At 40.3% G+C, this 22,244-nt stretch overlaps 1 protein-coding gene across 1 annotated transcript in view; it reads right to left on the bottom strand.

Moving 5' to 3' along the window:
- Positions 1–22,244, bottom strand: part of LOC139304841 (ELKS/Rab6-interacting/CAST family member 1-like) — an 80,430-nt gene that overhangs the window by 37,098 nt on the left and 21,088 nt on the right. Inside the window, exons 8-14 of the mRNA XM_070928728.1 lie at positions 21,057–21,224; positions 20,748–20,915; positions 17,810–17,947; positions 15,668–15,808; positions 13,428–13,568; positions 11,319–11,512; positions 7,690–7,705 (exon numbers count right to left, since the gene is read on the bottom strand). Coding sequence (XP_070784829.1) covers positions 7,690–7,705; positions 11,319–11,512; positions 13,428–13,568; positions 15,668–15,808; positions 17,810–17,947; positions 20,748–20,915; positions 21,057–21,224 — 966 coding nt within the window. The remainder of the gene's footprint in view (positions 1–7,689; positions 7,706–11,318; positions 11,513–13,427; positions 13,569–15,667; positions 15,809–17,809; positions 17,948–20,747; positions 20,916–21,056; positions 21,225–22,244) is intronic.

Raw genomic sequence — 22,244 nt, 5'->3', positions numbered from 1 at the left:
ATCCATTTACAATCCATTTACAATATGATCTCACTGTTTCACTTATTTTATTTCCACCGCTTTACTCCTTTAGGGGCAATCTTCTGTCTTAAGAGTATAAAGTTTATTTGTTTACATCCCGAGTGATATACATATTCTAGTGTCTACATACGTGATCACACCCCCTTTCTTTGATCTTTCCTGTCCATCAAAGCCACAAACTACCTGCTAAACTAACCTAAAGTAATGGGAGTAATCCATCAAACGGCTTTTGCATCAGCATCACTGCCAGAAAAGTTGAGAAATGATATTGGCAGAGGATGGTAACATAAAATCCTCTATGTGTTTGCTAAAAGGTCCAGGGGGCCCAATTCCAAACCGTTCAGAGAAATTTGGGAAGCTGGATTTGAAATTGAAATGCGACAACGGGGCCAAAACTGCTCTCCAGCACCTGGCTGCCCAAAGCTCACAGAATAATAATCAGTGTGTTGAGCTGTGAGTGCACATGTGCGGTTTTTACTTGTATTGTTTTTCTGTGCGTTTCAAAGGCCTACATGTTGCATCATTATCACATCTAAATTGGGTTCAAATGTTAAACAGGAAAGCAGATGAAGTAAGCGTGGAGTCAGATGCATGATGGTGTTTTTTTGTGTTTCCTTTGTTCGGTCCTGATTTGAGTTTGCACCATGACTGTGGGATAAAGTTATTTGAATATTTGGGATCAATTTTATGCTCTACGCCCTGTGTGAGTGTGTAACAGGTCATAAACAGGCAGGAATGTTCCTATTGGAGGATTTCCAGGAAGCTCCAACCATCTGCTTAGCTCTCAGAGGTTTCCCCCCTTCATGCTACATTTACTGTACGTATGTGAGTGCATGTGCATGAGAAATAGACTTTTAGTTTGCAACGTTTCCTATTGACTCAACACTCAGTTCCCACTTACGAGCCCTCTCTTTCCTCTTCTGCTAATGCTAAACACTTGTTTTGCTCAAACCTCACTTGTTTGCCTGTATCAGGACGTAGATCATTTGCATGGGTAACTATCGCGCATTTTCATCAGACCACAGCAAGTTCCTCCTCCTCCTCCTTCTCCTTCTCCTCCTCCTCTCTCCTTTCATTGGAATTTTCTTGCTCATCAAAAGAAAAAAAAAACTCTTTCCATCCACTTATTTGCCCTTTTTTGCATGTTGCATTATAATTATTTGCATGAAAAGCAATCATTTATTTGCATTCGACCACTGCTCAAGGACAAATGTACTTCGCCTCACCGCTCCCCTGTCCTTTCAGTGTTCTCCATACTCACTCCCTCTCCAAATGCAACATTACTCTTTCTTCTGGATGAAATACTGTCATCAGACCATGGATCATTTAGTCTCTCCTTTCCTCTCCCTGGTTCCTTCCACTCCCTCTTTTGTCACTTCCACCTCCTGTGCTTTACTTTCCCCTTGACTCCTCCAAACAATCACAAACTTTTTTTTTTGACAAATTTGGTGTTTTCCATCTTCTCAATAACGGTTTATCATCTGCATGTAAATCTAATTTACGTTGACGTTAATGTACGCATGTTTAATTAAACACTAAAATACTTTCATTACACTCGTTGCTTTAAGGAGCAGAAGTTGCTCGGTGAACTCGATGGCTCGGCTCAGTGGAGGCAAAGTGCCATTGGAAGCGGTTTTAATATGTAAAATACTTCCTTCACTCTCCCTCTGAAATCGCTCTCAACAACTGCTGCAAAACCACTGGAGGAGGCGGAATCACAGGAGAGTTCACTTTAGCCACAACGCTGTAAACACCACATACAAATGTGAAGCAAAACCACGTCTGCACACACACACACACACAGTACACACAATCATTGACACACAGTGTAAGTGCACATGAAATTTATCAAAACTGTGCTGATAGTGGGACACACACACACATGCATAGTCGGTCCAAACACAACCTGCTTTGTATTAGAGTCTCTCGGTCGGACCACACGCAAATATTTTAAGCACACACACAGTTGTGTAACATAACAACAATGTGTCCGTTTTACAACATTTGCACAGAAATACACATGCCAACATATACAGTAAACATACGCTAACATAAACACACTCTAACATACTTGTTGACAGCACTTTGAACTTCCTAAATTTTGCAAAACCTCAAAAATACCCTCATGCACTGACCATACACACACACACTTATATATGCTATATATAAACACACAAACACATACACACAAACATAGAATAACCTTCATTAAAAGTTAAAGTTGTGGCAACTAGCAGTAAAAATGAAAACACACACACACTCATGAGACACACTCATACACACACAATCTCATAAACTTCAGTAAACCTCAAAGTCTTAATTTTTTTTAACCTCCCTCATTAGCATGCTGCTGATATTCAGGGACCCACATTAAGGTAATATTAATATTGCATTTGGAGTCCTGTATAAATATTTGATCAGAAATGCTCGGGGGCCTCATGTATGTTTACTGCACATCGTTCACCCAACATTAACATCAAGGATTTCCTTTTAACCATTTGGAATTCAGTATTTCCTTTGAAAATACAGGAAATATTGGTTTGGTTTACTACGCCATTAAAAACTATAAAACATAAAAAAGAAAAAAAAACATAATTGTTTAGTCTTGCCCACTGTCGGGGCGGAAGAAAAACTTCCAGTACAAGCAGGACATTTTGGAGGGATAGAAAGAAATACTTATGTTGTTGTTTGCGGAATGACTGTAGATAATTCCTCAGGCAGAGAAGCAAATTTTCAAGGTAAATAAGGAGGTAAGGCAGCTGAGACCCATGTGTATGTGTGCATACCTCCACAGTGTGGGTTACTGGAAACGAGCTGTAAAAACTACTACGATACAACAGCAGACAGAATGAAATGTCTTTTTTAATAGCATCTGTCCTTATGAAAATAAATCACATTTACGGGATATATCCACATTTCAGAACTAAACATACAACTAAAGGGAAAGTGTTTAGATAATAGTAATAGTGTACGCATGTGACAGAGAGCTGGAGTTGATCTTGGCAGCGTCTTTGTTTAACATGGAGAACAACAAAGTCCCAGAGTTAAATGCTGACACTCTGTTCTTTAGCCTCATATTCATCTTCTGATCTGAACTCTGGATTACATTGTAGACGAGTCAACAGCACAAAAAGACTACTGTTGTTAGGTCTTAATACTTGGTTTGTTGTTAATGCTGTATATCTAATGCTGTTTTATCAACTTGAAATCCACTCATATGTTTTATGTTTTATTTGACCAAAACCAAAATATATTCAGTTTACTATCATATATGACGAAAAAAACATAAAGTCTTCACAAGTGAGAAGCCCGAACAAGGGAATTGGTTTGGCATCATTTTTGCTTGAAAAATGACTAAAATGAAAACAGCTGCCTTTCAATTTTTTGTTGATCGATGAATCAACTAATTGTTGCAGCTCTAGTGTTGATGGTACTTTTTATGCAGCATTACTCCTCCCAAATCCCAAATAAGCCTATTTGGATTTATTGGAGTTATTGGAGTTTTAACAGTTCGGTCACAAACTAATTGACCAATCTAATACTATACTACAATACTAATACTATACTATACTAGATATTGGGTTTTAATAAGGTCAATAAAATATTTAAAGGGAAGAAAAATGGTTGATTTTGCATTCTGTGTCTGTGAAATGAAGTGAAGCAACAAAACAAGGGTTAATATAATAATACTACAAAGCAAATATCAGAATCAGAATCAGAATCAGAATATAAAAGGATAAGAAAGCATAATTTACATAGAGCTGGAACTGTAGATGTAGGTGTCTATTTTCTGAACAAACAAAAACTGGGAATGGTGTATTTGCAGGTATTTTAATTAGATAACTCTCAGCAGTCATCCCCGCTGTATTGTTGTCATCTATTAGCTGGCAAAGTCCTTCTTGCATGTGTGTTTGTGTGTGGAAGACAGAAAAAAACAATGTGCATGGGTTTGTGATAGTGTGTGTGTGTGTGTGTGTGTGTGTGTGTGTGTGTGTGTGTGTGTGTGTGTGTGTGTGCCTGCTTGTTGTCACCCATTAGCTGACAAATCCCTGCACCACCTCAATGCTCAGAGTCATCCGGGACCTCAAAGGGATCTCACTCACACACACACACACACACACACACACACACACACACACACACACACACACACACACACACATAGAGAAGCAATGCAATTCCTTTTTAAGCTACAGGAACCTTGATGTCAGACATTTGGCAGTGGATGAGGAGTTCCTTAGCTCAAGATCAAAACAACCAGAAAAAAGACAAGACGGGAAAAAAAAACACAAAAAAGGACAGAAGAAGAAAAAGAAGTCTTCTGTCGTCTCCCAGACAGCAAGGCAATGCTAACTTTTTCTTTTGTTTTTTTCCCCCTCTAGAGTTGAATCACAAAACACCAGAACAACAGCGATGAAAAAGCTGACAAGACGGCAGGGGGAAGAGTGGCTCTGGAAGTTGAAAAAGAAAGAGCAAAGAAGGAGCTTGCACTGGCGAGACCTTCACAGCAGAGCAGAGCGCACAAAACACTCAGACCACCAGATTTATGCAGGAAACAGAAGGGAGAAGTGCTTATTATGTGGTCGATCACAATGCGTAGGTCAGAGAAATTTCAATATGACTTTGATATGTCTGTTAGAAAAGACCCAATTCAGACTTTGGGTTCTGCATGTTGAAATCTCATTAAAGAGTCACCTCCTGAGCGCAGATAGGAACAAGAAAAAGAAGAGAGTTCTATAATCTTGGGGATATGGACGATGCTTTACGATGCCATACTTTGAAAAAGTTTGACATGTTCACTTTCTTGACAAGAGAAAGATGATACTTGTCTGTAAAATATAAGGCTACAGCCAGCAGCCAGTTAGCTTAGCGTAAAGAGTGGAAACAGGAGGGAACAGCTAACCTGGCTCTGTCCAAAGGTAAAAAATCTGCCTACTATAACCTCTAAAGCTCACTAATTACCACGGTATATCTAGTTTGTTTAATCCAAAGAAAAACTAAAACAAGTTGTGGTTTTACAGGCGGTTATTTTCTGGATTATTCTTTGGCTAGGAACAGCGACTTCCTGGAGCCTTTGCTGATTGCCTGGCAACCTCATGGTGACGACAACAGGATCGTTTTAGTTAGTGAGCTTTAGAGATGCTGGTAGGTGGATTTTATTCATACCTTAAGACAGATTCAGGCTAGCTGTTTTCCCCTATTTGCAGTCTTTATGCTAAGCTAAGCTAACTGTCTCCTGGCTCAAGCGACATATATACCATACAGATATGAGAGTGGTATCAATCTTTTCCTCCAACTCTCAGCAATAAAGCAAATAAGTATTTCCAAAAAAGGTCGAACTATTCCTTTAAATTGCAACATCCATGACAATTTTGGGAACTAAACATAGAGCCACTGGCCATTAAAGATTGTGAAACCTTGGTTGAACATTTGAAATAGTGTCTGAACTGTTTAACGAAAGTAGTGACAGGAACAAAATGTTTTGTGATTTCCACAAAGCCACAAAGACAGAAACCCAACAAAAGTTAGAAGAACTCTGAGCAGAAGTTCACTGCTGTCTGAGTTAATGATGGCGACACGTTGCTTGAACATTTGTCTTGTTTGCTGTGGTAGCCTGAAACTTGAACTTAGTGCTCGTATCGTGACAAGACTAGCAGGTTGCTGTAATGGAGGGTGCAAGAAAGAAACAATACCGTTTCCTCCTCAAAGAGGCAGTGATGTGGCAGAGAAAGAGAGCATAGCGAAAGTCAAGGTGTCTCCTTCAAAGACAGACAGACACGATGAGAATGATTAAAAACAGAGTTTATGACAGAGTGAAGGAGATGAGAGAGTGTCTCGATGCAAGGACAAGAAGTATGACAATGAAGGAGAGCGCGATGAGAGAGAGAGAGAGAGAGACAGTGATGGAAGAAGAAAAATAGGCATGCAGTACTAACCTTGAGGCAAGACTGGGTAGAGCAGGAGACAGCGTTGCATTGTAAAGATAAAAGAAAGGGAAAAGGAGACAGAGAAGGAGAAGGAAAGGTGAGAGGGAAGACAGGAGTTGAGTGCTAGGTTAGCCAGCTTGATCACTATTCAAAGAGGAAAGAGATGAGAGGAACTGACAGAGAGACAGCTAGAGAGACATAATTAACTATAGAGACACTGCGGGCAGACAGATACACAGGGAGACAGGCATGACCAAGCAAACAGCTGGGCAGGCAGACAGACAGTCACATAGACAGGTTTAAAGCAGGTTTATGAGAGGCCTGCTCACCTCACATGACCTCAACAAGCATTTAAGGGCACGCACACACAGACGAAACTGCAATCACAAACCATAGAATGCGAGCAATTAGCCAATCAAAGCATGTGCTCACTATGAATTACTTCTTCTTCAATGGTTTTTTATATTGCAGACGACTTCTTTCGCGTCCCGCTGGGGCCACTTGAGAAGTGCGCCGCTCGTGGATTTACGGTGGAGTCTCCGCCAAAAGGCATATGGCATGTAATCATTAAGACATGAAATTTGAAGAAAATCCACTTCCTAAATTGGTTGACCCCGAAAGGATTCCACACAATCACTCCTCGTGTGTTTGGTTGAACTGGCAGAGCCCAAACTCCAGGGTGAGCTTATGCCTGGGAACACGCGCTAATGACGGCGTGCCAGAGACAAATTGTCCATTACAGAACAATATAACACGCAATAAACTTCTCTAATTTCCCATTACTCAGGTTTATACTCTACATCTCTCTAACCCTCTTTTATTTTTCTCTCTATTTCTTCCCTTTCCAGTCTTTCCTGTCAGTTTCGTTTTGTTTTCCCTCTCCCCACCATGTTGTCTGTTCTTCTTTTCTTTCTCTCTATGTCTCCACCCGTTATTTTATTCCTGTCTCGCTGTTTTTCTCTCTCCACCACCACCTTCCTTTCCCTTTTCCTCTTTCTTTCCCCCTCTCTATTTTCCACTCTTCCATCCAAATCCTTTATTTTGGCCATCAGGGCAGATTTTCAGCTTCATTTCCCCTCAGTGTGAAGTCACTCAGTCTGCTCCAATTACCATCCTAGTTACTGAAATAAATAACCTGGTACCATTACAGCTGGATTTAAACTAGAGGAGAAAGAGAGAGGGTTGATTTTTACCCTTGTTTCACCCACATCTGATCTTTTCATTAGTAATGTTCCCGCTGCACACTCGTAGCCCAGGGTTAGCCTTGGTGCCAAGCTAAGAGTTGGCCACAGGCGAATGTATCCTCCTCTGACGTACCTGTTAGCTCGAGGCTAAGTCTTATAATTCACAGCAGGTTCAGGTAGCCCTAGGATAAAGTCAGTATTAGTACACTTTATGTTACAGGGTCAGTGCTTGCGGGTTCAAAAAAGCCTAGTTGCTGAATATGTTATTATAATCTTAAACAGGGAACATTTGTTAATCCATGCCTTTCCAAACCACCATGTTTAATATTTTTACAGTTACAAATACTGACATCTGTAAACAGCCACTAAAAGAGCAGCTGGGTTAAAGCGCCTCAATGGCGCCTTGACAGTAGTTTTTGAGGCAGGAGTAACGACTAACACAAGGAGAAAACAATTCACCGTTCACTAAACCCCTTCTCCCGAACAGTGATTGTCCAATTATACCACAGCAACCGCAACTAGGCACGGCAGGCCTGTCAAGATTTGGATTCTTCCACATGCCGCAGAGCGCTTCTCTGGATTTAAAAAGTTTGGGGAGTGTTTTTTTTATCCTTTCCAAAACCAAAAACACAAGCGGCAAAGCATACGAAACAGTTATATGAAAACAGTCTAATCTTATATTAGTTTTCCACTAAGTGCGTATTTAAGATTCTAGTTTTAAATGATGGCAACATTAAAAAGTCAGCCAGATACAGTGTTTTCAAACAACTTATGGACCTAGCCTTAGCTTAATTTGCTAGCGAAAGCTCTCATTTCAGCAAGTAAAATTGACAATTGTCGGCTAGAAATGAGAAGCTTTTGTCTACTTTTGTCTGCAATCAAGGACCTACTGTGTTATTTCAAAAATTACCAAGAATTTTGAGTGGTGAATTTGCGTGTGTTTCATGCGAGAATGGAAAATTTGAAAGGCTTAGAAACAGTAACTATGGGGGACGAGTCTTAGCAAACAGTTCTGCCCTTTTCATGACTGTGTTTCACCATGTCAACACTTAACCACAGCCTTAAGTTAGCCAGTTATAGATTCCCTCGTCACACATCTAACAGCTAAATGAAACCACTAAATGTGAAGATGTAAAAAGTATCATAGGTCTTACACCCTCTAATATAACCTCTACAAACCGCTTACTTCACAGTAATGACCGTGTGTGTGCGTGTGCCAGTGTGTAAAAGCAAAGTTAGATTTCCTCATAAAAATCTACTTAATCTTAATTTTACTATTACAGGATACTGTTCTCAAACATACGGTACTTATGCCAGATTTAATACCTTTCCAGTTTCCTAAGAGCAGCCCGCAAAGTTCAGATATTAAATATCAGTTGCAGAGAAGCCTTTATTTTACTGTAATCCACAGGGAGAATGAAACATCTTTCAAATACAAATGATGTAAGAGCTTAAGAGCTAGACCATCTGCAATTTTAAATGGTTATAAAGTTACATTACAATGTTATCCACAAAGCTAGCACCGCTGTAAATCTGCATCTGTGGCTACTGGCAGACTAAATAACACACACACACACACACACACACACACACACACGTACAGTTAAAACCCACCAGTTTGAAGTCAGCAGGTGCTGAATTATTAATAGTCTAGTATTTCTACTGGCCAGACGGAGACACAGTGAGGAAACACTGAATCTCCCTAAAATCATTAACAACCATTAGTCTTACAGTCAAACTACTAAACACACAGATAGAAAGAGAGAGAGAGGGGAGTTTAGAGTGGAATGGGTAGACATCGTGTCCAAGGAAGAAACCGGAGGAAAAGATTAAAGAGACAGAAAGAGACATGATAGTTCAGAAATCAAAGGCGTCGAGAGGCATACAGACAGACAGACGGACGGACCAGTTTTCACAACCACAGACAGCTCTGATCTGTCTAACAAACTTTGCTCTCACAACTCTAACTAAAATATAACCCAATTTAACCTCTTTGTACACTTCAAACTGTTTCTTTATCCTTATTATTTGACCGTTGGCCATAAGATGAAGACGCCTTGACTTAATCTTGCGAGGCTCTTTTTTCTGTAGCCCTCTTAAACAGAAATGCTCATGAACAGATACACAGGCAGAACAACACACAAACAGATATTCAGGGAGACAGGTAAACATAGAGGCAGGCAGGCAGGCATGCAGGCAGACAGACAATCAGATATAGACAGAAAGAAAAGATAGATTAAGACTAGTTTATGAGGTAGATATAGTGTACATAGGCACACATAAAGAGCGAGAGACAGACAGGTTAAGTCAAAACTACACAGACAGGTAGAGAAGTAGTTAGAAACAGACAAACCATTCCTATTAGCATAAAGAAAATACATAAAAACGGAGTTAACTGTCCAGACTCCTAATGAAAGAAAAAGAGTTAAAGTGTTAAAACTCTGAATGTCAGGCATCCTCGGCTGAAAGTAAAACAAAAGTGAAGCGTGAAAACAGAGCCACTAAATGAAAGAGTTGCATCATTGACAGGAACAGAGGCTCAAAGAATTTCAGGCTGCACAGCAGAGACTCTGGTGCCAAACTGTGCCCTCATTTTACAAACTTTTGGGAGCAGTTTGGCTTGTCATACTGCAGTATAACAGACGACAAAAACTTCTGCTGATGCACAGATGTGTGAGTGCAACTGGCGCTGGTAACTGAACTTTGGGGGGGGGGGGGGGGGGTTCAATCTGCACACAGTCCAAATAAGCCGTTTTAGAGAGGCTTGGTGAACATTCAACAAATGCTGCAACTCTTTTATGGTGATTATTAGTGAACATACTCAGCTCTGTCCCATGTGGAAAAGGCTTGCAAACATGAGAAATCTCTTGACAAGTCACAATTGTTTGTCTTTTTATTTTCTTTTAATATGGTACACTACGAGAAAAAGAAGCATTTTAGGGTTGCACTTAACAGCCATTATCAATTCATCTGCTGATTATTTTCTCAATCATTTAATGAATTGCGTTGTCTATAAAAGAGACAAACATCCATTACAATTTCCGTATTCAAATTTCTTGTTTTGTCTGATCCAAAGATATTCAGTTTAACATTTTATATGACAAAGAAAAGCAACAAATTCTCACATTTGAGAGGCTGGAAGCAGAACATTTTGCTAGAAAAATGACTGAAATTATTGTTCAAGCTTATATATTGTACATGTCAGATGCTATCAGACAACATTTTAACCTCAGCCTACTTATGTGTGCTGATCTGCTACATGTATTTCATCTAGGATCTCAACTTGTGGTCCTATGGAGGTTAGAGGTTCAATTCCCAATGGGAAAAATTATGACACTTAGGGAGAAAATTGTCCACCAAATTCACTTTTGAAGCAATAAAGAAGCATTTAATTCCATTTAGCTTTTCCACATGGGACTGGTTGCTTTTATAGTGCTCTCATATCCCGTCCTCCGACAAGCAAAGTGAGTTTTGTCGTGCATCTGTCTAATTGACTGACAGGGCCACCAGCCACTCACGTGCCCAGGTAGTCCCACATCAGCCCCCCCATTGGCTGCTGAGAGGCAGCAGGGGGAGGGGCCTGTTTTCGTGACTGCTGAGAACGCCACAGATGAGAAGCAGAGGGGTTTCTGGGGTGGGATGGATGGCGCAGACACACACACACACACACACACACACACACACACACACACACACACAAACACAAACACAAACACAAACAAACAAACGTAAAAACGCACTCACACAGATGCAGAATCACATGAATGCATACATATTAATGCATACACACATGTGAATAAGGTACAATGACAAACATTAGAGAAGATGAGTGATGACAGAAGCAGAAATGGAAGGAGAAAAGTGGAAGACAGAAGGGAGAGGTAAGGGTGAGAAAAGGGGAAAGCTAATGGATTAGTACTGCAGGCAAGATTAGCATAGACTCCAACAGTATGTAGCTTGAAATTAAATGGAAAATGGACAACAAAGTGGAGTCCAATCTAAAATTAAATGATCAATTCAACAAGTAAAGACAGTCTTGGTTGTTTTCTGCTGATTTCGGTTAAAAGAGGAAAGATGCAGTAATATTTTAGAAGTTCATTTTTTTAAAATATCTTTTTCTTTTTCAAATTCACCATCTTTTTGTCATCGCTCTTTATCAACGCATCTCTTTATCCTCATCTCTCACCTCTCCAATTCATGGATCTTTTTCTCCTTGTCGTTCTTTTCATTCTCCATCTCCCTCAGGATCTCCAGAAGTCTTTCCACCTCGGACTGGGCCTTCCCAGCATCCTCTTTGTGCTGGGTCACTTCCTGCTCCAGGCAGGAGATGCGCTCAGACAGTTCAGTGCTGGCCTGGGAATCTGCCGCTGCACTCTGAGCCTGGAACAAAAATTAATTATTATAAATAAACCGAGCGTTAGCTTTCAAAATTAGGTGACCGCCATTTCATGGAAGCGAATACGCCAATAACAACATGGGTGTTGAGGATAGGTTGGATGGATCTGATGAAAGTGATACGTGCCATTGTAAACTGTTTAAGAGTATAATTGGTCTATAATTGGTCTTATAATGCTGAAAATCAGTTTGAACTGATCTGCTCCTAAAAAAACTGTTGGGCATATTTTTCAGTAAAAACTAGCAAAAAAGACAAAGAGTCTACAGCCACGCTAGCGGCTCTGTGAAGCTGAGGTAAATGCTATTGTCAGCATGCTAATACGCTCACAATACAATGCTACCATGCTGATGTTTAATAGCTATAATGTTTACCATGTTCAACCTTCTTAGATTAGTGTGGCTAACATGCTAACATTTGGTAATTAACACCAAATGCAAAGTACTGCTGAGGCTCATGGGAATGTCATTAATTTTGCAGGTATTTGACTATAAACCAAAGTATTGGACAAATATGTCATCTTATAAATGTTGCTGTGTTATAAGTGTGTGTGTTATTCAGTTACAGTATGTTATTATTAAGTCGAAGCCTTTTAGTCTGGCTCAGTGATGGTGTCTTGGGTTTGAGTTGGTTTCCACACACACAGCACGCAAACACACATAAAGCTGATTTATGTAAAGATTAGCATGAGCGTGAAAAGGTGAGTAAAGTAAAAAGCAAATTAAACTGTCTGTCCTCTTGTTGCTGCTCTGCTAAGCAACCCAGAAGATGTAGAAAACGAGAAAAAGGCACAAATGAAATAAAACAAAGAAAAAAATGTTAGAACCAGCTTAGAGGTTAGAACAGCTGTGTGTGTTTCCCAGAAGCAAATGTTGCTCTTGGGACAGATTGACTTGGTGTGTGTGTGCGCACGCCTTGGTCACACAATACATAAACCCTATTAGTTTTGGAAGTGCGCAACAGTTTTTACAGATCTTTATGTGGAGAGGAAATGTTTGGGTGTCTGACGATATTATAAGAAGATCTGGGTGGAGGGAAGAGAGAGAGAAAGACAAATAAGAAAGGAAAAAAAAAAACATCACACAGTGTCACATGCTCAGTGTCAGTCAGTTCACACACACACACACACACACACACACACACACACACACACACACACACACACACACACACACACACACACACACACACACACACACACACACACGTTTTCAGTCTTTTTTCCATCCATGGTAACAGAAAGAGACTAAGAAATAAACTCTGATGAGAGAAACACCAGAGATCCACCGACACCTTCATACACATTCCGTCTCTCTCTGTCACACACATACACACAAACACACACACACACACACACACACACACACACACACACACACACACACACACACACACACACACACTCGGGTGTGGTGGTAACGCTGTCTTCTCCACTCTGTGAAAATGACTGTAAGGCTGTCAGCAAGCCGTCACACACACACCATTTTATGGGCTGCTGTGTGGGATGGAATATGTGATATGCAAACACACACACACACACACACACACACACACACACACACACACACACACACACACACACACCACGGCAGTCATCTCTCTTGGAAACAGTTAAAGGAATACAAAGGGGAGAAAGAGACAAGGAGTTCTTTAGTTTAACATCCTCCATTTGTGTTCATTTGTGTTTCTGTCTGAACTGAGATTCATATAATTGATGTTTTTAATTGGTTAATGTTGTCCATTTATCATGACCACCTGTTTTGGTCCAAATGTAGTCTAAGACAGGTGCCAAACTTGGACATTGTCACGCTTTTATACATTAATAATTGGTTCGTTACTCTTGTCAGCATCTTGTTGAGTGGTACAGTATGTATGTACGCACTGTGCAGCTGGACAGCTAACCTTCTTGAGCTGGTTCTCTAGTTTGACACACTCCTCTCTCTTCTGCTCCAGGCTGATCTCCAGACTCTTCAGTCTGCTGTCCTTCTTCAGAGTGGAGGAAGCCAGAGAGGACGCCTTCTCCTTCAGATCCAACACTGACGTCTGGAAGGAAAAAGGAAAGGACAACAGAGACAAAGAGAGATAAGGAAGGAAGTCAGCACTACGATGTCTGAACACTGAGCAGCTCTACTGAAGCGGTTGGGGGTTAAGTGCCTTGCTCATCGGCACATGCACAGTATTGCCACTAGCCCACAAACTTTTCTACCAGTTATGATACCAAAGTAACACCTCTTAACTTTATTATGAAGTAAAGTCAAACGTTTAACCAGGAAATCTGTAAATTGTTTTTACTGTTCTCCTTCATTTTCTCACCCAAATAAGTTTAAAACACGTGTGATCACCTGACCACTCCTGTCTCTTGTCCCTTTGGGGCATTTTTTCTGAAATCCCAGATCTCAGCAATGAACTTGGTTATTACAGTGTTATTATTAACAATAGGCATGATGGTTAATTTTACAAAAATAAAACTTGAATTGTCCTTTAAGGCCCCCCTACACAGTGGTGGGATCAACTCTGTCCCTTGTTCTTCAAAACCTTTTCCCATGACCTGTCTCTTTTCTCACTCTTCCAGCTCAATCCCTCCATCCATGAAGTCTCTCTCCCTTTCTTTTCTGGTCTTTTCCTCTTTTGGTAGGGCCAGCGAAACAGAAACCAACGGGACCAGAAGGAGAGACACTCAGACGTGTAATTTTACCCTTGACTGACAATACCAACTCCAGACTACGGATCATCATGTTTGACTGGGCTTTGGTCAGAGAAACCTTGCTGCTCACACAGATTATATTTAGGTACATATATATTGCTGTTGTCAGACAAACCCCACATCTGCGTTTAGCAGTGTAGAAAGGAATGCTTGTTTTCTCCCCCGTAGTTTTCCCATGTATTTCTCTAATTATATAATGGGACTGTAACAGGTTTTATGACCCCACAATCACTAAAATTAGCTGAAGAATCCAAGTCAAAAAAGGCCTACGGGACTTTTCACTTCAACAACATGTGTGCATTCTTACTGAGAGTTAAATGAGGGAATCAATACCACTCTCACGTCTATATGTTAAGGTTGAAGCTGGAGCCAGCAGGCTTGATTGATTGATTGATTGACAATTTCAATTTACAAAAAGAGCAGCTTTGCCAAGGCAGTAAGTGCTTACATAACACAATAAAGCCCTAAGGCTTATTTCCATTGCGGATAGCTTAGCTTAGAGACTGTAAGCAGGAGGAAACAGCTAGTCCTGCTCTGTCCAAAGGTAAAAACAAATCTGCCAAGCAGCACCTCTAAAGCACAGTAATTAACACTGCATGTGGTTTGTTTTATCTGCACAAAACTGAAAAAAGTCACATACACTTGTGTGTGGGCAAACATTTATTGTCCCTCCTGGTAGTGAAAGAAGTGGAGTAAGTGGGGAGAATTTGAACCAATCAACCAGTGGGATAAGATCTAGGTCTGAACCCTATGACCTAAAATCTATATTGAGGCAAACATAACGTTAAATGTGTTTACCCTTAATTATAGCATAACCAGTAAAAGAAAGCTGGTCAGTTGGACTTCTGGTTAAATGTTAATAGCTGTTGTAGCTATAGCCAGATTATAGACATTTACTGAAAATTAATTTAATTAGCTTAATTTGGTTTATTATAAACTAAAATCAGTTTCCTCTTTGGTGCCATCTTTATTGACATTTTGGTCATTTTTGTCCACTAGGTTTACACCTGCTTATGCCTCCTGAGGGATACTTAAAATAGTTAAAATACATTGGCTAAATTTTGATTTCCATGAAGTGGTTAATTGTAACCGTGCTGTCCAACCACTGCAGGATGAATAAAGCAAAGACATCGCTTAAAAATGCTTTGTCATCCTCTGTCTCTCCCTCACTGCCTCTGCTGTGGCGTTTTGTATGAATCACAAAGCAAAAATCCCCGCTTTCATTGGCTGTGAAGCATATCGTTGTCAAGGAAATGTGAGTGTTTATCGGTGTTGTCCTTCAGCACGAGGACTTTGGGAGGATCTGAGGTCTGTTCTACAGTGATAGATCAATCACATTTCCTTGACACAGAGAGGGAGAGGAGAGAGAGAGTGTGTGCGTTTTTCTGCCTTACAGCACAGATATGGGTGAGTGTGTTTGTATGTGTGTGTCTTCTACCTCACGGTCAGACAGGTCAGCCTGCAGCTGGGAGACCTTCTCCCTCAACTCCTTCAGCTCCTTCTTGCTGGACTCCATCTCCTCCCCCTTCTCTCTCTCCTCTCTCTCCCGCTGCTCCTTCAACCGCTCGATTATTCGCTCCTGGACATGAAGAAGGAGGAGGAGGAGGAGGAGGAGGAGAGGAATGAGGGATGGAAGTTAGAAGAATAGACAGAAAGAGTCCAACAGTTATTCACAGTCACTCAATATCAAGTTTCTATACTAATAACAGTCGCATTAAACTTTATGTACATGGCAGCTTTGACAGGATCTAACAGCCAACAGTGATTTTAGACACGTAATACGTTCTGGCACAAGATGTAATATTCACAACCACTAAAACACTATAGACGCTCTCCAGCTATAGAACAACACAGCAGCCAGTTCAAGCAAAAGTATAAAAGTTCACACACACACAAAAGCAGCGCAAAAAAGCCCAGAGTGTATCCTGGCTGTGCCATGTGTGTGTGTTCTTGTACTGTAGTTCTATCTTTGTGAGGACCAAGTAAAGTATTTTAAGCATTTTTCGTTTGAAAGTGAGGATATTTTGGCCAGCCTTGTTTCTTTAAAAAGCTGTTTCATGTTTAAGACTTGGTTTAGGGATTATTTAAATTATCGATTCATCTACAGATGATTTCCTCAATTAATCGATAAATCGGTTGGTCTATAAAACAGCAAAAGATAGTGAAAAATGGCCATCACAATTTCCCAGAGACCAAGTTGACGTCTTCAAAATGCTTGTTATATCCAAACATCTGTCCACAACCCAAAGATATTTACAATGATATTAAACAAAGGAGAGGAGCAAATCCTGATATTTGAGAGGCTGGAACCAGTGAATATTTAGCATTCTTGCTTAAAAAAATGACTGATGTTATTAATAGATTATCAAAATAGTTGTTGATTAATTTTGTCATGTGACTAACTGAATAAACAACTAATTGTTTCAGCTCTACTTAGAGGTTTAGTTTAAGATTAAGATAACAATAGGGCTTAGGAATGTAGTTTTGACGGTTAAAGTTAGGGTAAGGGCATTATGTCAATGAGGATCCTCACAAGTATAGTCACGCAAACAGGTGATTGTGAATGTTCAATATTCAGTGGAGGTAGTGTTATTTATACTGTACAGACAAAACTACAAAATTGAACAATAAACTCTAAATAGCATGAAACACAAACAAAATGTTAAACAGGGTAAAAACACTTAAAGGTAACAATTTATTGTGTACTGTTCTGCTTTGAAACATAACAGTGCAAAACAATGTGTGTGTGTGTGTGTGTGTGTGTGTGTGTGTGTGTGTGTGACAGAGAAAAGGAGTAACAAAATAAAGAAAGTAAGAGATGGAAAAATTGAAGAGAAGAAAGCAAAAAAGGAAAGATATCCAAAGGCACCAAAACAATGAGAATGGAGGGGAAAAGCTTGTGAAAGTCGTTTGAGTGGAGTTAGAGTCGTCGGCCACCTCCACCAGCCAACACTCACACATCCAGCTGACACCCTGAATATTAGTCACCGGACAATTAATCGCCCTGTTTCCTGTGAGTGTGTGTGTGTGTGTGTGTGTGTGTGTGTGTGTGCGTGCGTGCGAGCGAGCGAAGCAGATCGAGACGGTAACACAATCGCGCTTTACAGAACAAAAATATATTCTCATCAAACACTTTAAAGTGGTCTGCTGGTGTAAGTGTCACTGGTTCCTTTCCCAGAATCAGGGTCGAGTCCTGACTGTGGAATAACAGATCATCAAACAGACGGTTGAGGGTTCAGTTCCCATGCTCAGGTGGTTCAGGACCGTTTTATGGCACCTGAATGTTTCGACCCAGACAGTGACCGTGTGGTTGTTGGTTCTATTCCCATCAGTCCGAGCCACGTGACTGCATGTTGGATGGTTCTCTAATTTTTTATGAACAAAGGCTGTGAATGATTTAATAACGAAACAGCCAATGTGATTATTGGTTCATTTCCATTCATCCAGAGTCATTTGGTCATCGCGTGGGTGGTCGGTGGTTTTGCTCATAGTGGTTTTATTAATGTAACCTTGCTCGGGAGTTGACCTGAGGTTGACCAGCGTCGTGTGTGTGTGTGTGTGTGTGTGTGTGTGTGTGTACCTTCTCAGCCAGAGCCTCCTCCAGTGTTCCCAGTGCTGTGTCCGTGTTTGAGGTGTCCGTCTGTAAAGACTTGACTCTGTCTTTCAGGCCGCCCAGCTGTTTCTCTTTATCCCTCAGCTGATCCTGGAGGTTCTCTATCTACAGAGAGAAAACACACATAAACAGAGCTGTTTTTGATGTTTATGATGAGTTAATTTTCTTATTTACCAAAGAATGATATAATGTTGGCAAGTGTATCTGCTCTCAAACACTGGGGCAGCTGCTTGCAACTAGAGCCCAGATGATACAGAATGAAACACCAAATAACAGCAATGCTGTTTTTAAAACTTAGCTGAAAATGAAATTAGTTTTAATAATCACCATAAACAACAACAAATCGAATAAAATATATGTGAATAAGACTCGAAAATACAAATCTGCAGCATGTACAATTAAAACAATCTGATGTATGATAAGGGCAGGCATGTATTATGATCTTTCTATTCTCTTCTACTCTATTATGAGTTTTTTTGCAATTAATTGAATGTTCTCCTTTTGTTCTCGCAAATTCCTGTTTCTTACAATACGGCATATAGTATATGCAGAAACCAATAAATATACAATAAGACAAATATCAATTAATAATATCAAACAAATAATGATGATTTAGATTATGATTTGTTTGATGTTTCTTCATCTAAAAGCATGTGATTCTATCCGGAGATTTGTCAAATACAGACTTCCTCCCGAAGCTTTGCCACCTTTAACCCTTACTCCAAAAATACACTCTCTTTACCTCCACCTCTTTCTCCTCCTCTCTCCTCTCACAGTGATTTGGTAGCAGATTAATTTTCTGTTAAAACACAAAATCAGCAAGGACTCACTCTTTCCCTGAGCCCATAATGAGTGTGTGTGCCTGCCTGCATGTGTGTGTGTGTGTGTGTGTGTGTGTGTGTGTGTGTGAGAGAGAGAGAGAAAGAGAGAGAGAGATCACAGACAAAGATAAGGAGTTATGTCAACTTTGTGGTATTCATTAAAAAATGGATGGAACAAAAGGTTGAACAGCACAGAAATAATAAATTGAGGAAAAAGGAGAGAGATGGAAATCTTATGTAACGTTATGAGTGAACTTGGGCTGTAAAATTACAAAATATCCGCCTCCCTCTCTTTCTGTCTCTCTTTCCTTCGCTTCACCAGAGACAAAAGGAAATCAAGCAATTGACAAGCCGTCACAAAGAAATTCAGATTGGTATGTAACCTTTGACTCCACTGCAGGTGAGACGCACACATTTACAGTACCACGGAGATTGTGAGTGTGTGTGTGTGTGTTCATACAGTAAAACATTTCCAGCGCCTCATTAATCAACTGTTCACCAGACAGTTTGACTGACATCTCCTCCACTCTCTCTGTCACACACACACGAACACACGAACACACACACACACACACACACACTTGACATTGAGAGGCAGTGAGACTCTTTGATCCCGTCTGCACTTCCTGAAACTGACAACTTCTGGATGCTTGGCACACACACGTACACACACACACACACACACACACACACACACATATACAGTATTTACAAACCCACTCATTGCCTGTCTGGTCCTATTTCAGTCCTAAAATCGCCTCTGATAATGAACCAGGATATGTTAACAAAACAATAACAGGCTGACGCTTCGCTTCATCTATGTCATGACGTTCCTCTCATAAAGCAGAAAATTACATTTAACAACAAAGAGACGAGGATGATGGGAGATCAGAAGAATACCCTCACAATTAATCATATGCACTCATGGTAATTTCCTTCACTGCTAACATGTAATGACAGGTAAAAACATGAGGAGGGAGAGAGGGAAGAGGAGGAGGAGGGGGACAAAGTGGAAACGGAAAGAAGGTATTTTTAGTTTTTCCACATGCAAAGAAAAGAGGAGAAATGAGGAAAGTGCAGAGTGGACAAACGAGGAGTCAGCAGCATCTCTGTCTCCCTCTCAGACACCGGACTGTATTCTATTTGAAGACGACAGAGGTCATCATTTATTGAACAGGAGGAACTCATTAGTATGCATCTGATTTCAAACACACTCTGTCTCTCTCCTCCCCCTCCCTGTCCTGCTTTATGTCTGTCTGCTTGATTGTCTCTATCAATTACCTGCTCACACTCTCCATTTTTTTCTACAAGTGACAACTGGAGGGATCGGGGAGGAAAAAGAGGAAGAGGTTGAATGTTTATGGCAAGAGATGCAAAAAAGGCCGGTAATGGGAGAATTCAACTGGATACTGGATTTTTTTTTTTACACTTACTTTGTTAGACGTTACTGTCCAAACAATTGTTTGAACCCTTCCTTACCCTTCATCTACCCATCCATCTTAAACCATTGTCTTTGTGTGTGTGTGTGTGTGTGTGTGCCAGACAGCAAACACAGGGGGTCACTCCTGCCCGTCCATCTAACTGACAGCATTACCATAGAGATACAAACACAAAAAACACATGCAAATATGCAGAAAGCACCTGTAACTCTGGCTGCCTGTATACCTGCCTGTCTGTCTGTCTGCTCACCTGTCTGTCTGTTTGTGCATTGACCTGGCTCAGCTCCCAAACTACACACTGTCTTACAGCCCCATCTAGTGGTTGTAGTATTACATGACAAAATCATATTCTTGATAACAACCAATCAAAGAGTGAATTGCATGTGTCTCCATGTATGTCATTGCTCATTTTTTTCAAAACAGCTTTAGGCAATAATTATCATCCAACATATTTATCTAAATATGTGATCACTATTTCTCTTCAGCCTGATTGAACCTACAGTATAGCCAGTCCAATTCAAGTTTTCACAGTTTTGCTGTTCTCAAAATCAGTCTGATCGAAGTCTTTCCAGGAGAAATGAATCTACTGAATAGGAAGTGATGAGTTCTACGATTTCAGTGGCGGTGTATTTGCTGTTCTCTTACCTTCTTCTGCAGCACAATAACTTTGCGCTCCTTGACGTCGAGCATGTCTTTGAGGTCGGTGATCTCTCCATGCTGAGTGCTTTTCTCCTCTGTCAACTCTGATATCTGCTGACTCTTTTTAGAGAGGAGAGACTCCTTTTCCTCTAGACGCAGACGCAGCGCATCCACCTGCGCACACACACATAATTAAAAGACAGTGAAAATAAATATTAACAAACCAAAGATCTTCAAAGATCAGACCAAAGCTTTTCTTGTGATAAGAACAATTACATACCCTAACCCTAACCCTTAGTTGAAGAGTAACTGTACCTCAGTCTGTAGTATAGCTGCTCTCTGTTCCTTGGCAGTGAGGGACTCCTTGAGTACGTCCACATGTTGTTTACTGTCAGAAAACTGATTGTTCAAAGTTTCCAGTTTGGTCCTGAAAGCCAACAGCTCGCTGTCCTTACGACTCAGGTCCTGCTTTGCCTGTTCCATCTGAGCAACACACACAAATCACATGAAGAGAGGAGATAGAAAGACGAAAGACACAGTTAGAGTGTGTACTAGAGAGGATTACATGCTTACTTATATCGTTATGTATGTAATTGTGAGTTCGATCAAATCTAGATACATTAAGGAACTTTTTAGGTTAAAGGAAAAATGTTGTCTTGTTTCAAAATGTTCTCCTGGAAAGCAAACAACAGTTAGAAGGACATCAAAGGCAGTGCAGTATTACACAGCTATTAAAACATCTACTGTACTTCTCAACTACTTGTTTGTACTGTACAAGAGGGTCAGGGTCAATTCTTTCCGTTATGATTACAAAAGTGATTAAATAAAATAAGCGAAAAACCTGTTTAATCTCCATAAGTGACACATTTCAAAGTTCCTTTGGCAACTCATCGAGGTGATTGATGGTAATTTTGGGAGTGAATTTAACATGACACATAAAAAGAATGGACCCAAACCACACAGGGAAATCTGTCACACAGTATAAAAACCTCAGCAAACTAATCCAAGCCACTAGTTGAAGAGAAACCTCATGCAAGAGGAAAGAGAGGCAGGTTAGAGCATACGGCAGCACAGTGCGGCTGGGTCCTCAGCTGGAAGTCTGTAATTGTACAGTTCAGACTGCTAGAAACAACTATTACTGTCAACAGCCATTGATCAGAGACAAGACGGGAAGTAAAGACTACACAACCTGTTCATGTGAACATATATATACACATATATGTGAACTTATATAAAAATGAGAAATCACATGCATGCTCCCTCTATTCTGCTCAGGGACAAATTTTACTTGAACTGTGACTGACTGAGTCATTATCACCACACAATAAAGATGAAACAATGTCTCCTAGTACATTTACACAACTGACAAATACATCTTTGCAACCCTAGGTGTTTGGAGTACTTAAAGCACAAAGGTCAAATGTGATACTGTAAAAAGTCTTGATTTAAGATGAAAATAACACAGAATGACAAAACGTACATAGATTTAAAATCTTGCTCTCC

Source organism: Enoplosus armatus, chromosome 22 (genome assembly GCF_043641665.1).
Source record: "Enoplosus armatus isolate fEnoArm2 chromosome 22, fEnoArm2.hap1, whole genome shotgun sequence".
NCBI classification, from domain to species: domain Eukaryota; kingdom Metazoa; phylum Chordata; class Actinopteri; order Centrarchiformes; family Enoplosidae; genus Enoplosus; species Enoplosus armatus.
Note: the sequence above shows the minus strand (reverse complement) of the source record. Positions and strands in the feature narration are given on the sequence as shown.